We start from the raw sequence: 14,502 nt of genomic DNA, 5'->3' as shown, positions 1-14,502 counted from the left end.
CCTCTTTGCGAGAACATCATTCCGAAATCTGAAAAATAGATACACTTATTTTGTTAATGTTTTCACCATAATGTACAATTCGTTCAAATAAACTGCAAAAACGTTAAATTTGTATTACACACTGTACAAATGAATGTAAAAATATTGTAACATAATGTCAATCCAGTAAAATAGTATTTGTGGCATCCGGGTTTAAAAATTATTTTAGAGATGATTCACTCAGGAAATTTGATGACGTCACCTTAAAAATTTAACTAATAACTTTGGTTATTTTTTGACAAACAATAACACAAATGCGATAAATTGTAATGATTGTATCTAAATTCTAATAACAACGATTATATAAAAGTACGAGAGAAACATCACACAGGAAGAGATATTTCCGAAGGTTACATTTAACAGTCGGGTGAAATGTGCAAAGTCACGTTTTTTCATTCAGTTGCGAATAAAAAAATTGTTAGAGGTTGGGATCTTCATAAAACATTTTCCAAATTTGTTTAACTCTCAAGTTAAAACTTGAAAAATGCGCAGTTCTAAGTATGGTAAAAAACGATGTTTGAAAAGAAGTAAATCAAAGAATGAAAATGAATGTTTGGCCTCTTTCAATTGAATCCTCACAAAAATTTAATTATTTCTTGTTTATTCCCTGTTCGTAATTAATAACCAAAACCGTACATTCTTCTCGTCTTGATTAAACAAATTCGATATTACGACGATTTTTGTAATTTATATCATGAGAATAAAGAACACAAAACAGCCAGGGGAAATTCCATCTGCGCATATTTAGAATTTCCCCAATAAAGAAGATATCAGAATGAAGTAAAACCCGACGTTCAACAAATATTCTTTTTTATGAGCTATTGCGATTTAAGTACGTTCCAAACAAATAGAAACATATTTCTCATATATAGGAATTTCTCTTTCTTATATCTAATTTATGAACTCGCCGCATGACTGCCCTTATAACAAAGAGGAAGGAATTTTGTGCTAATTAGTAATTTCAAAAAACAATTTTATTTGTGCGAGGGTATAGCCACTGTTATTTACAATTGTGGGTTTGCTGCCTATTGATCGTTTGACCATACGCTAATTTTGTTGATCCTGTTGGTATTGTATCCATGAGTCTTACGTAAGGCATGACATAAACTGCAAAATTTGACGATTCACGCTGTTTTTTCGTCAAAAAGTAGAATTAAATTGTGAAAACTGCTCATACAGATTTTGGTTAGTATAGAAGTACAAAGCAAATCTGCAATCGCCATTTTATGAACTGTGATACGTCGAGAAAAGTATGACGAAATGAAATCCCGTGAGTTTTTTAACAGTGCAACAACAATAATTGATGGGTGGGTGTTCAGTTGAAAAATTCTTCAAGTTGGCGTTTTTTGATAAAAGAAAACCTAAGGAAAAAAGGGGGAGTTTTATAAACCCATAGTGTGAGGTTAAGTTGTACCATTCCACGTTGTCGGCTGTCATAAATTAAATTTTAGGTTTATTGTAGACATATTTCGTAATAGTTACAAAAAATCGTAGCTGAACATCCGATATGTATCTGTTACATTTTCGGATGGTAGTTTTGAGCGTTGGTACAGGCGCGGGAATGCTTTAAAACTAGCACCAAAATGATATTTTAGTGTTATTTACATTAAATGGGAGTACATTTCTTCATCTTGGTGTTGATATGTCCAGAATGTTTATGACGTGCTTTATAACTTGTTGCTGTCCTTTTTGTGAAAATCTCGGTCCCACTTGCACGCGTGGAATTCATGAGCGGTAGAAGTGAGGAAGATTTTTCAGATTTCGTCAAAGTTCCTAGGCGGGAAATACCTTCGGGGCCAACGATTCATGTTTTGTGTTTGTCATTGCTCCATGGTGGTTGCACATTATTTAATAGCATGTCATAATCATATAAAATAAAGCGATTATCAGGTTGTCGCGATCGGCGTAAAGAACAGTTGACGTGTAATACGAGGGTTCATTGTCCGCCCAGGATCTCCAGCGTAAAATCGCTTTAAAGTCCGCGTCAATTAAGTAATGACAAATTCGGCGATTCGGAGTTAGGTGTTAAAACAGAGCCGGCGCGGGCGGCCTGGTGGGGCCCCGTTCGCGATATTGTTAACATACCGTACCATTTCCACTCATGAAACTTATGAATGAACATTTTTTACCGGCGGATTCCAATTTCTCTCGAAAATAGTCGCGCGTGTGTGAGCGGGCTTTAAAGGTTCCGTTTTTGTTGCAGGTGTAACCCGACGAGCAGCGACACTCGCTTTTGGACATCCTGGCCGAAGTGAATAACATGTTTACACTGATCGGGCATTGCGTCATAAGTTTACAGAAATTCTGTACGACGCGACTTAGCCAACCTTGCTCGGGCCCCAGCAGACCCATGTCTATGTATTGGCACTGATGGCCGCGACCGGCACTGCCTTTACGGCCCGACAGCGCCGCTCCTTCAGCTGGCTCGGCCCAGGGCCGGTGCTCCACGCGGCTGCTCTACTCATCCTCTTTGGCGCAACGTGTGCTGGCGCAAACCCACTGCAACCCAATTCTGACCTCGCACGTCAGAATGGAAATGAAAGTGAGTACGACTGCTTCGGTACTTGGCCGACACGGAAATAACACCATACGGACCATTTTCGCACCTTTTGTCATAGAGATACTTCTAAGGGAACGTGGTAAACTTCACACTGCTCTTAACTACTGGTTAATGACTTGCTCTGACTAATACTATTGTTTACTTTATAGCTGACGACATTGTATTCCTTACATCCTATTTCTATTTCTTGTACCCTATTACTGGTTTGTTACAAATACTTTCATGCTATATCATTTCTGTAACTATACTTACTTGTAACGCTCGCTGAAAGAAGGTCATGAAGGGGTGGGCGATATATCGATATATGGATTGTAGTCCGACATAACACTCGTTAATTATCTGCCTTTTCGCAAAACGATACATTAAGGTAGATCGAAATAGTACTAAATACTATGACAGCGCTTTAACTGTCCATAAATCACTCTGATAACTGTGCGGGCTATTGTCGTTTTTTTGTTGTCATAGAGAAACCGGGATATACATTGGAAAAGATAGAACCTTCATGTTGTTCATAAACTACTGGTTAATGACTTACTCTGACTAACGTTATGATTTACCTTATACCTAACGATATTGCCTTTGTTATATCCTATTAATGCTCCGTTAAGAACACTTTCTTTTAATGATTAAGGTTGTGAGTCCTAGGGTTCTAAAGTATTAAAATAAAGTTATTAACATTTTACTTATATCGCTTAGGTAGCCTTTGTCTTCGAGCTTTATTCTTCTGTTTTCTTACTTGTTGCGTAGGTGCCACTTTCAGATTGTCACTGCTGAGTCATAAATATCCAGCTAACTTTCATCAATGTTACATTTTAAAGAAGCCCGATATTCCCGAAATCGTATCTTGTATGAGGATTAAGGAACAGACTGCTGTCAAAGTTCCGAATGTCATCGCAGCAGAAGCTATAATATTTTTAACCGTTTCTTGTGTTTGGTTTAGGGTCGCGTTCAAAAAAGGTTGGGAATCACAGTTCTAGAATCCAGTTCATGCGACGAGTCACGAAATGTTTATAACTTCAGTTTATAGCTAAGTACGGCCATCTCATTGATGACTTTTTTATGTACCGCTGATGCTAAGACGCTGTTAGACGGACTTGGTGTAACTAACCAGTTTTTAATGTTAATGGATGCTACTGTAGCGTCATCAGTAATCAAACAAACCCTGTTTTTGGGGTGTAAAAGTTCTACCTTCTATTCGGGACTTGTGGTGGGAGTACGATTGATGGAACATTGAGCGAGTACTAGTTCTATGTCTTGTGTTATTGAACATATGTCTGCATTTACATCGACGCGATGTGTCAATAATGAGGTTATAATGAAATGAAGTGATACAGACTTGACTTAAAATTAATTTCATTTGTTAATGTGTTTATTGAATTAATAAATTAACACAAACGGATTCTAAACATTTCCAGACCTGGCTTTTAATATACGAGTAGATGAACAAATCACAAATCTAAACGTCATATTATATTACAATGATAACTCTGTGCATATGTTATGGTACTCTCCAAAGACTACGTTCCCGAAAAAAAGACGGTCAACTAGTAACTAAGAGGTTTTTATCTTGTTATCTTAATAGGTACATTAAAAATTGAACGTTTTTAAGAAATCATTTTGAGGACTGTACTCCTTCCATCTTGTACATAATGAAATACAGGTTTTTTACCATAGTAAGAAGATATGTTATAGCATTTTAGTATTATTCCCAGAATTGTATATTTCTTTAAAATTGACTTCTTTGTCAGCTACAGGCTTTTAGCATTGGCGTATTGTTATGTTTTTCTGCCGTATATATTGTATTGTATACTTGCTTTCGTTTAAAAGGCGGTACAATTTGTGTGCGACGTAGCAACAGTTAACTCAATAATAAACTTCACAACAGACGCCAAATGTAGACTTACCTTTGCTTTTTATTCAAACTGCTAACCTTCCAACTGTCCGTAGCAACTAAAACCGCCAAATTGGACTTTCAGATAATGACGTTTATGGCATTCGTTAAAAGAAGAATATTAGTTTTGATAAAACCGTCTTTAACTACTCGGAATGTGCAGGTTTTGCACGCTAATAACTTTCACTTTTTTAAAGACTTTATGGTTCAGAGCGTAGAAAGAAAATCTGTTTCGTTGGTTTTCCCTTTGTTAGCAGACCCGCCACCTCATACCCTGTTTAAATTTCCCGCCGAGTTATGTTCTGTTCACATTTTAAGGAACCGTTAACGCAATAAATATTTCAATTGAATAATGCTGGTAATGAGCATCAAACACAATTTGAAACTTTAAACGCAAAGGTGAGAAAACAACGAAATAGGTCCCTTTTCATGTGTCGAGGTAAGACTTAGGCGCACTATAGAATACGAGATCTTACGACTTATCTCTTAAGTTTAGCAGGTGTTCGACAAGAAAACAGGCGTTGATGGTTCTTTAAAATCCGAGTTTGTGTAACTTTTGTCTTTATTTTCTTTGTTTTCTCTAGTTTTTTAGACTAACTTCAAATTTACGGGTGATTATTACACGGTACCAACTTCTATTACTTATAAGGAAAGTTACAATATGTGTTTCAACCCAAACTCACTTTCTTACCGGCTTTAATGTCTGTGAAGCCACGTTCACCTCAAGCGAAATCTTGCAAACAATTTTTAACGAATGGTGTGTCTAAGATCATGAATTTAGAACGAAAATGAACATCTTTTGTCATGATTATTATTTATTAGTAATCCTAATAGTAATGTAGTTAAAGTTAATAGGGTATGCACAATCAACACAAATTATGTTGGTCAACCGGTACCATTTTTCTCGTGTATAACTAGATTCGCGACTAGCCCCTTATTCTCGTGTCGGTCTCAGGCGCGTCTTGCAGCAAGAGAATTTTCGGCATTTCCTGGTGGTCTTCCACTTCTCAAGATCGATCACTTGCATATCGCATAGGTACTCGCAAACTCCACCAATGGCGCTGTCCTTCAGATGGCCAGTAACCCCGTTGGGCTGCACAAACACAGCGTCTCGCAAATTCCGAACGTTAAACTGCATTCCGGACGGTCGCATTCTTGTAGGCTTCTTCAATCTCACGACCTTCTTAGTTCACAACTAGTGTTCGTGCTACCCTTAATTATTTCCAACATGACTTTTTGGTCGTTTTTCGTGAGGCAGGTACTACCTGCGCCTTCACCAACTTCGTCGAAGCGGACCAATTAGCTTGGGAAAGAATCGACTTTGATACTTACGTACGGGTTAAATTGCTCTTGAAGGTGTACAATTAACGGACATTTTGATCGGATGGATGACGGTGTTTGAAGCTACTTTTACGGAATAATTGCCGCGGATTTAACTACGGTACTCATTATATTCCGATGCAATGTTCAAGATTGCATAATTTAAGCTGGATATCGTGGGCTTTTGATAAGCGCGTTTGAATGGCCGGTACACAAATTTTTATAGTGTAAACACGTGTCTCACTTCGTAAATTTGTGCTAATCTACATCAGAATTTGTTTTGAGTTTACATACATGTTACGTATAAATAACCAGAATATTTTTAAAGGCTCGATTATGTCCGGTACAATTAGGTTTTTGCTGTTGGTACCTTTCATAATATCATGTATACATATAAAAAATAAACCTTGTATCGTGATACCACTGTCACTGCAGTGACGGGGAACTATTGTTAAAGCCGTTATTGTTATCATTGTTAGACTGGACACACTCAGCCGCGTAGGAAACACGCGGCTACAATATTATGTGACTTTTGCTATCCATTGGGGTGGCAGAAGAAACTACCTGGTAACCGAGTGGTCAGGTCAGACAATGGTACAGTTATATAGTTTCCCCACTTTATGATATCTTTATGTTTAGCACAATCAATTTTTTGAATTTATTGCACCATATTGAAACCTGTAAGGATACAATGTTAATGACGTATAGAGATAAGCTGTATATACGTAGCAATTTTTGTAATCTTAGAAAACAAGCCAATAATTGTGTAGCAATTCTCGTAAAACATAGAATAGCAGTATAACATGTTTTACTAATGACACATATTCTACGAATAATTGGAAAGACTTGTCTGCCAGTTGATCTATATTCTACTTTAGATCTATTAATGGTAGTGGAAGACGGCGAAAAGAGTTGTCCCAGGGCACGCGGTGTGACGTTTTCTGTGATAAATTTTATAGTGGGGTTTTTGGATAATGATATTCATTGTATCAGATTATAGCCATTTAATTTTTTATAATCTGATCCGACCAATAAATCATCTAAAAATATTGTTTATGCAATCTCATTTTTTGTATACACAGGCTAGCGTTTAGATAAAAATTGTAATTAATGGTATTTATCATCTATAAATAGCGTAATTTTTTTTGTCGTTTATATTTAACCAACCGATTGTTATATGTGTATTGATTTTTAATTAGCTTCATCTTTTTGTTTGCGCGGTTTTTTAATGGTCGGTAATGTTCCAGTGTGATTTTCTTTTCTATTTTGTCGTTCTGGATGTCAAGATTGGTGCGACCTTGTCCTTGGCACAACATGAAGAGTTTTGTATTAATTATGATGCTGTTGTTTCAGCTTGTGAAAGCATGGACATAAGAAATACGCTGGATGCCTTTAACAGATTAAAAGGTTGTCACGTGGTGGAAGGTTTTGTGCAGATTCTACTGTTTGATAATGTGAATGAGACTGAACTATCCCTCTTAAGTTTTCCAAACCTCACTGAAATAACAGACTATTTATTATTGTATAGAGTGAACGGATTGCGGAGTATAGGACAGTTGTTTCCAAACTTGAGTGTAATCCGTGGACAGGTTACGTTTTATACATACTCGTTCGTGGTGTTTGAGATGTCCAGTTTACAAGAAATTGGTCTTTATTCTTTGACCGACATTATGCGCGGCTTGATAAGGATCGATAAGAATCCTTCGCTGTGTTTTGTTAATTCCATTGACTGGGATTTGATAGCCCACGAGAAAGGAGACCACTTCATAAAGAGTCTGAAATCGCGAAACGAATGCCCGGTGTGTCCCGGTGATGAGAAGGAGGACGACCCTAGCAGTAGTGCATCTTACAAAGCTTGCCCCAAAGCACACCCTAGGTTGACTAGTGATAGTTTTGACAGAGATCCACGATTGTGTTGGAATCGACAACATTGCCAGAAAATTTGCCCCAAGTGTAATAAAAGTGCATGTAACGCCAATGGCGATTGCTGTGACGACAGGTGCTTAGGCGGCTGTAATTTGAATGACCTTACAGTTTGCACCGTATGTAGAAATTTCAGCATGGGGTTCGGAGCAAACAAAAAATGCATGTCAAGTTGTCCACAGAATCATTATCAGGTTGGTGCTGACATGTGAAATTAACTGAATTCTTAAACTTGTGTGCTTGCAGTATTTAGGAAGACGTTGTATACAGAAAGACGACTGCAAAGAAATGAGGAGGCCGCTGAATTTTCAATCGCAGAGTGGACCTGAAAAACCATACAAAATTTACAACAATTCCTGCATCTTAGAGTGCCCTGCCAACTACATGAATAATGACACTCATTGTATACCCTGCCAAGGTAACGTTCATTCGTTAACGTCCGTTTTCATAAATTTTAATTTTCCAAATAAATTTCCCGCTCAACCAAAATTAGGACCAACCTCGGAGGTACCCGAAAACCAAACTGGACACATTTGTGGAAGGTTAAAACAGTACGACTATACCAAATTATTGTTGGTTATAGTTCTAATTTTGGTTTCGGGGTTACACTTTCGCGTCAATTAAAATTGACCAACCAAATTTTCAGGAACTTGTATGAAGAAATGTGCCGGAGTCAACGTAGACAGCACAACTCTGGCACGACAGTTAAGAGGATGCACCCACATTACTAGTTCTCTAGAGATACAAATTCGGGGAGGAAGTAAGTACTAAAATTCTCGCTGACGCTCAAAATTTATGAAATATGTTTGTAGGAAATGTGGCGAATGAATTAGAAGAAAGTTTGGGTATGATTGAAGAAATCGACGGCTATCTAAAAGTAGTCAGATCTTTCCCCTTGGTCTCTTTGAATTTTCTCAAAAATCTAAAAGTAATACATGGCAAGCAACTGGAAAGTCAAAAGTAATACCCTATACCTGATTTACTGTTGATAGTGATACCATTTTTTCTAGATACGTGTTTGTGGTACTTGATAATCAAAATCTTCAAGAGCTGTGGAACTGGAATACTAAAACATCTTTGAAAATAGATAATGGACGCTTGTTTTTCCACTTCAACCCAAAACTGTGTATAAAAGAAATCGAAAAGTTGCAGAATATTACCAATATAACAGATGTCACAGAACTGGAGGTTGCCAAGAGTTCCAATGGTGATAAAATTGCGTGTATGTAAAATCGTCGTGCATTTTGCGTTTTTATAATGAGAAATCCGTTGTAGGCGATCTCCAGCCGTTGAAGGTGGATATACCAACAACGAGATATAGCAAAGGTGTTGTTTTAGTGTGGGAACCGTTTGAGATGGACGATCCACGAAAACTTTTGGGATACATTGTTTATTCAATAGAAGCACCAACCCAGAACGTTACTCTTTATGACGGTCGGGATGCTTGTGGTGGTGATGGGTACGTAAACATTACAAAAATTTTCTTTGTTTCATTCATTGTTTCAGTTGGCGAGTGGATGATGTCGCCATTCCCGAGAACGAAACCAAAGTGACACATCCATTACTAAGGCTGAAACCATACACCCAGTACGCATTCTATGTCAAAACATATACAATAGCAACTGAGAGGAAAGGTGCTCAAAGTAATATTTTGTACTTCACTACTCTTCCATTCAGTAAGTTCATTCATTTTGTACCATTCAAATGACGAATCTTCTTGTAGCACCAACGGCACCAGTCGGATTACAAATAAGTAGTAACTCCAGTAATTCCCTCAAGTTGACGTGGAGACCACCAAAGCAGCCAAACGGTAAACTAACACATTACATTGTCAACGTAAAGAAACATGAAAGTAAAAATGACCTGGATTTAAATGAGATCGATTGTAAATCACGTAAGTTGCAAATTTTATTTACGGAAGAGAATGTCATTAGTCTTTATAGCGTCAAATCGAAGACACATGATGCCTACGCCTACATCAGCGCCTACTGCGTCATCACCAACTAACAACGATACCTGTTCTTGCTCAGAAACGAAACAATCGCCATCCGGCATCAATGAAGATATAGTCAAATCTCGAATTGATTTTGAAGATGAGCTTCATAATGCAGTTTACGTGAAAAAGCAGTGAGGTTTTACGTAGGAACTCTGCCACATAATTTTTGATTTTCTTTGTTCTAGGGAGGGACTTTTGGAGTCTCGGAAGAAACGTGACACGCAGAATTCTCCTTTGAATAATAAGCAAAATTATAAAATTGACAATAAGATCCATAACTGGACGGAAAAAGGTACGTAGCAGATATCTAGAAGATTTTTGTGGTAACACGTTCTGTTTTTTGGTCTTCAAAGTTACACTGACCTTGATCACTTGGTAAGCCTCGCGTAATACTGAAAAACACTCTAAAATTAGTAGACTTGATACAAAGTGGCGACATTACAACGAGGTTGGTATCGCCAGGACACTTAAGTCGTTTGTTTTAGTTGACAAAAATGGTAGCAATCTTGGTGACAAAACATGTTGAGATTTTGTATCAAGTTGGGTAAGTTTAGAATGTCTTCAGTATCCGGTAGAGGTGTTATACAGATTTTAAGGTCTCGCAACAACGCAGTTTTAACTGCAACTACCGTAACACTCGCTTCCCGTTTTGTACGATTTAATTTTTTTAGGTACTGATACGCGAAGTATTGAAGTTAAGGGAACAGAGTATTATTTAAAAGACTTGCACCATTTTACGGTCTATGAAATTAGCGTTGAAGCCTGTAGGGAGCATAGCAAGGAGAGTGAGGATACGTCGTCAGATCTTTGCAGTAACACCAGTATAAGAACATTTAGAACCTTAAAAAAGACAGGAGCTGACGATATTAAGCAAGTATTGGTAACAAACCAAAGTGTGGATACCGTGTCTATAACCTGGAAAGAACCAGAAGATCCGAACGGGTACATAGTTTGTTACACAATAGAATACAAAAAGGTGGATAACGAAAATGTAAGTTGCGTACCTCTTTAGACAATTTTTATCAATGATAATTTTGAATTTTAGTCAAAAGCAAATGAGGAGTACATAACTCATGCGCGGTTTTTGAATCAAAGCAGGATTTACACCTTGAAATCTCTTTCCCCTGGTAACTATAGCGTCCGAGTTTTTGCAACTTCATCCGCCGAAAATGGAGCTTACTCACCACAGGTCTACTTTTATATTGAAGAGCGCTCATCATACACTCCGGTTGCTGTGACTATATCACTTCTTATTGCTGTAGTTGTAAGTACCTTTGTAAAGTACTTGGACGTTTAACAGGAACACTGTTGTTTTAAAGTTGGCTGCGTGTGTCGGAATATGGTTCTATAGAAGGAGAAAAGCTGACAGAGAGAGCATAAGGTTGATCCCTTCTGTGAATCCCGAGTACGTCCCTAGCGTGTACGTTCCAGACGAGTGGGAAGTACTACGCAAAAAGATCGAACTGATTCGCGAGTTGGGTCAGGGAAGTTTCGGTATGGTATACGAAGGTATCGCTAGGGATGTAAGAGGTAAAGCACAGATTAAATGTGCTGTGAAAACGGTCAATGAACACGCTACGAATAGGTATGCAGATCTTGGGGTATTTTAGTTCATACTATTTCCAATTCGTTTCAGGGAACGTCTCGAGTTCTTAAATGAAGCATCTGTAATGAAAGCTTTTGATACGGCTCACGTAGTTAGATTATTAGGAGTAGTATCTCAGGGTCAGCCTACCCTTGTAATTATGGAACTAATGGCGAACGGTGACTTGAAGTCCTATCTGCGTTCACACCGTCCAGATGGAGAAATTTTCGACCCCTCAACAGCAAGGCAGCCTCCAACCTTGAAGCAAATCTTACAAATGGCAATTGAGATTGCAGACGGAATGGCATATTTATCCGCGAAAAAGTTTGTTCATCGTGATCTGGCAGCTAGGAACTGTATGGTAGCAGAAGATTTGACTGTAAAAATTGGTGATTTCGGTATGACCCGCGATATTTACGAAACAGACTATTACCGAAAAGGGACTAAAGGGCTTCTTCCGGTGCGTTGGATGGCGCCGGAAAGTCTTAAAGACGGTGTGTTTACTAGTAATAGTGATGTTTGGAGTTACGGAGTCGTGTTGTGGGAAATGGCAACACTCGCATCACAACCTTACCAAGGGTTGTCAAATGATCAAGTTTTGCGATATGTGATTGACGGGGGTGTGATGGAGCGGCCGGAAAATTGTCCTGATAAACTCTACACTTTAATGAGATGTTGTTGGCAGCATAAACCATCATCACGTCCTTCGTTCTTAAGGTTGTGCACATTGTTGTTAGAAGATGCCAGCACGAGTTTTGCTCAGGTGTCGTTTTATCATAGTGCAGCCGGAATTGAAGCTCGAGCAACGCGTCCGACGCCCTCTCCTTCACAGGACGATCCTAGTACCCCACTTCGAATGGCCGGTGATCATGATGTCAATTTTTCCCTGAATTCTGACGACTCCAACGACGAGTTTGACCCTGACGCAGACACACATGTACGGTTCCCCAGTATTCCAGTTGAGAACAAAGAAGCTACAGCTAACGGTTACGTGAGTGGATGTCCCACAAACGGTGCAGCAACAACTCAGTGCTAGCTACATATCACATCTCAGTTGAAAGTATTTCCTATAAAGATCTGACTATTGCAGCAAGAGACATGAGTAACATGACTGTTTTTGTAAAGTAGTTATAAGTTTAAATTACCAAAGATATTTTCTTCATTTGCTGAAAGGCCTACATTTTACAGAAAAACAGTGTTCATTAGCAAATCATAACTAAGTGAGGCGTATTCAGTGAGTCTGAAACCATAAAGACTAGTCTATTGATTTTCCATTCTATGGGGTACTCTAAGATTCTTGTCTACTCAATATTTCATATATGTAAAAGAGATGGAACTAATTGCCTTATTAGTTAAAGTAATTATATAATGTGTAGCATCCCATAAAGACATTCTTTGGACAAATGCCAATCAATACATTGCAGCCTGACTATGAGTTCCTGTTATCTTATTGATGATTGGTAGTCACAACTACTTTATTGTACCTATTTATATTTTAGTTAAATTTTGTACTCTGTAAAATAATGTACATTATTTCTTTATTATTTTATATAAAAGAAAATAAATTTATAATCTGAACTACAGTTTCATTACAAAAGCTCTATCGCATGAGGATTATCAATTTTTTTGATATTTTGCTTGATTATGTGTTCAACGTTAACTTTGTCCAATTCAAGCTGGATTCGCTGTTTTATTGGAGTTTCTAGAGCATCCATTATTTGATACCTTAACAAATTCGGGAGAACGTTAACAGCCAGCTCGATTACATAATCTACAGTCCCAGCACCATCAAATCTGACTTGGATATTCCCCAACTCTAGTTGTATGTCTTCCAACGTGGGTGGATTCCGTGTGTCCATCGTCTGACTAAGAACTACTTCAACCTAAAAACTCAACATTTAAGATAGTACTAATCAAATTATTGACAACAGTACTGTTAGATATTCCACGGTGAATGAAACTGTTCCCGCTTGTGACATAAAACCAGCGGCCAAAGAAACTTCCCATTGACTTGTTCCTTCCATTTTCTGTGTTCCAGCTGCCACATTTGCATAAACCGTATTATTTTTTATTTCAAATACAATATCACCCACTCTGTGGATCGAAGACAACCCATATAACCACGTATGGCTCATAAAAATATCAAAAATACCAACAGAGGTGTTATAGTCGTTCACTTTGTAAGGATCCAACTGCGCATCTCTGATTTTATGACGTACAGTAACAAGAAGTTGATCAAAAGGTGAAATTGAATTGGGAAACCTCTGCGGAAGTTTCCTTACTTGCGCATTGACGTCTTTTCGCATATTTGTATTGACTTCGCGCAGAATAAACGGTTTTATAGAGTCGAAAATAAAGTTACCGACGGAGTTAATAACACCTTGAAACATACTCGCGAAGAATCCCAATCCTTTGAAATCCATTGCAATTCCTTTAAATTTGATATCCATATTCATATCTTGAGCTTCAAGCTGCCCATTCCTCTCAACTTCCAGAGTTGCAATAGCTACGACGTAGACGTCGGTTAGTTTCACCGTAAATGGCCCACGCGCTGACGAGAAAAATGTACTAAGTGTATAATTGCCCATCACATTCAGTGTTTTTATAGATAATGCGGTTTCTACTTTCATTGCAGTAACATCCGCTTTGACTTGCTCGAGTCGAAACTTTGATAATCCATACAGTTTCACGTTTTTGAAGGTCATCTTGCCAACCGGGAACGAATGAGCCAACGGCGGGATGGACAAAGGGTCAGGCACTGGTACTCCGGGAATTCCTACAGGGTCATCTTGTTTATAATGTTCTAGTATTCCCAATATGTGGTCACTGATCTTTTTTTCGCTCTGTTCAATAAGTTGCTGTTGTTTTGCAGAAGGAACTAAAATAGATTTTGCATTTAACGGTCAAAATGTACTGATCAAGCATACCTTCACTTCGACAAAAATCCACTAACAAAATCAAGAAAATGAGATTTAAACTACGCATCTTGTACACCAGCACTGAATAAGCAACTTAATTAAGTAAAGCGGTAAGATGTTAACCAAGTTGAAAAGATGTCTGCCAATATCTCTCTTGGTCAAGGGTCATCAACTTATCACGGTAATGACGTCTTATTAAGATTTAAACGACAGTTGATGCATTTCTGGGTACTGTACGAGGCAAACAGAGTAATTGTCATAGGGTTAATG

General features: G+C 38.0%; 2 protein-coding genes across 4 annotated transcripts in view; one reads left to right on the top strand and one right to left on the bottom strand.

Moving 5' to 3' along the window:
- The window catches only part of Inr (Insulin-like receptor), a 30,918-nt gene extending 18,026 nt beyond the window's left edge, over positions 1 to 12,892 (top strand). For 2 of the 3 annotated variants that reach the window (XM_064073004.1, XM_064073005.1), the window contains exons 2-16: positions 2,243 to 2,581; positions 7,164 to 7,927; positions 7,980 to 8,151; positions 8,380 to 8,493; positions 8,546 to 8,693; positions 8,744 to 8,955; positions 9,009 to 9,192; positions 9,240 to 9,409; positions 9,457 to 9,627; positions 9,677 to 9,860; positions 9,915 to 10,021; positions 10,401 to 10,720; positions 10,775 to 10,993; positions 11,049 to 11,314; positions 11,366 to 12,892. In XM_064073004.1, the coding sequence (XP_063929074.1) occupies positions 2,410 to 2,581; positions 7,164 to 7,927; positions 7,980 to 8,151; positions 8,380 to 8,493; positions 8,546 to 8,693; positions 8,744 to 8,955; positions 9,009 to 9,192; positions 9,240 to 9,409; positions 9,457 to 9,627; positions 9,677 to 9,860; positions 9,915 to 10,021; positions 10,401 to 10,720; positions 10,775 to 10,993; positions 11,049 to 11,314; positions 11,366 to 12,350 (4,188 nt within the window). In that variant the 5' untranslated portion in view covers positions 2,243 to 2,409 and the 3' untranslated portion in view covers positions 12,351 to 12,892. The remainder of the gene's footprint in view (positions 1 to 2,242; positions 2,582 to 7,163; positions 7,928 to 7,979; positions 8,152 to 8,379; positions 8,494 to 8,545; positions 8,694 to 8,743; positions 8,956 to 9,008; positions 9,193 to 9,239; positions 9,410 to 9,456; positions 9,628 to 9,676; positions 9,861 to 9,914; positions 10,022 to 10,400; positions 10,721 to 10,774; positions 10,994 to 11,048; positions 11,315 to 11,365) is intronic. The other variant, XM_064073006.1, reaches the window with a different exon arrangement.
- Positions 12,836 to 14,405, bottom strand: LOC135141693 (uncharacterized). Its single transcript, XM_064073007.1, has 3 exons — positions 14,242 to 14,405; positions 13,249 to 14,192; positions 12,836 to 13,197 (listed from the first exon to the last, which is right to left on the bottom strand). The coding sequence occupies exons 1-3, from the start codon at positions 14,297 to 14,299 to the stop codon at positions 12,904 to 12,906; spliced, it is 1,296 nt and encodes a 431-aa protein (XP_063929077.1). The 5' UTR covers positions 14,300 to 14,405; the 3' UTR covers positions 12,836 to 12,903.
- Between the last annotated feature and the right edge of the window lie 97 nt (positions 14,406 to 14,502).

The sequence above is a fragment of the Zophobas morio genome, unplaced genomic scaffold (assembly GCF_036711695.1).
Source record: "Zophobas morio isolate AGI-343-1 ecotype UQ-CSIRO unplaced genomic scaffold, CSIRO_AGI_Zmor_V1 ptg000044l, whole genome shotgun sequence".
NCBI classification, from domain to species: domain Eukaryota; kingdom Metazoa; phylum Arthropoda; class Insecta; order Coleoptera; family Tenebrionidae; genus Zophobas; species Zophobas morio.
The sequence above is the reverse complement of the archived record's forward strand: the minus strand, read 5'-3'. Positions and strand labels throughout refer to the sequence as shown.

Bases quoted from the DNA above. Each gene is read 5' to 3' on its own strand.
- LOC135141693 (XM_064073007.1), bottom strand. From the start codon at position 14,299: ATGCGTAGTTTAAATCTCATTTTCTTGATTTTGTTAGTGGATTTTTGT. The intron at 14,193-14,241 runs GTATGCTTGATC...AATCTATTTTAG, and splicing joins GGATTTTTGTCGAAGTGAAG to TTCCTTCTGCAAAACAACAG. The intron at 13,198-13,248 runs GTACTGTTGTCA...TTGAGTTTTTAG, and splicing joins TCACCGTGGAATATCTAACA to GTTGAAGTAGTTCTTAGTCA.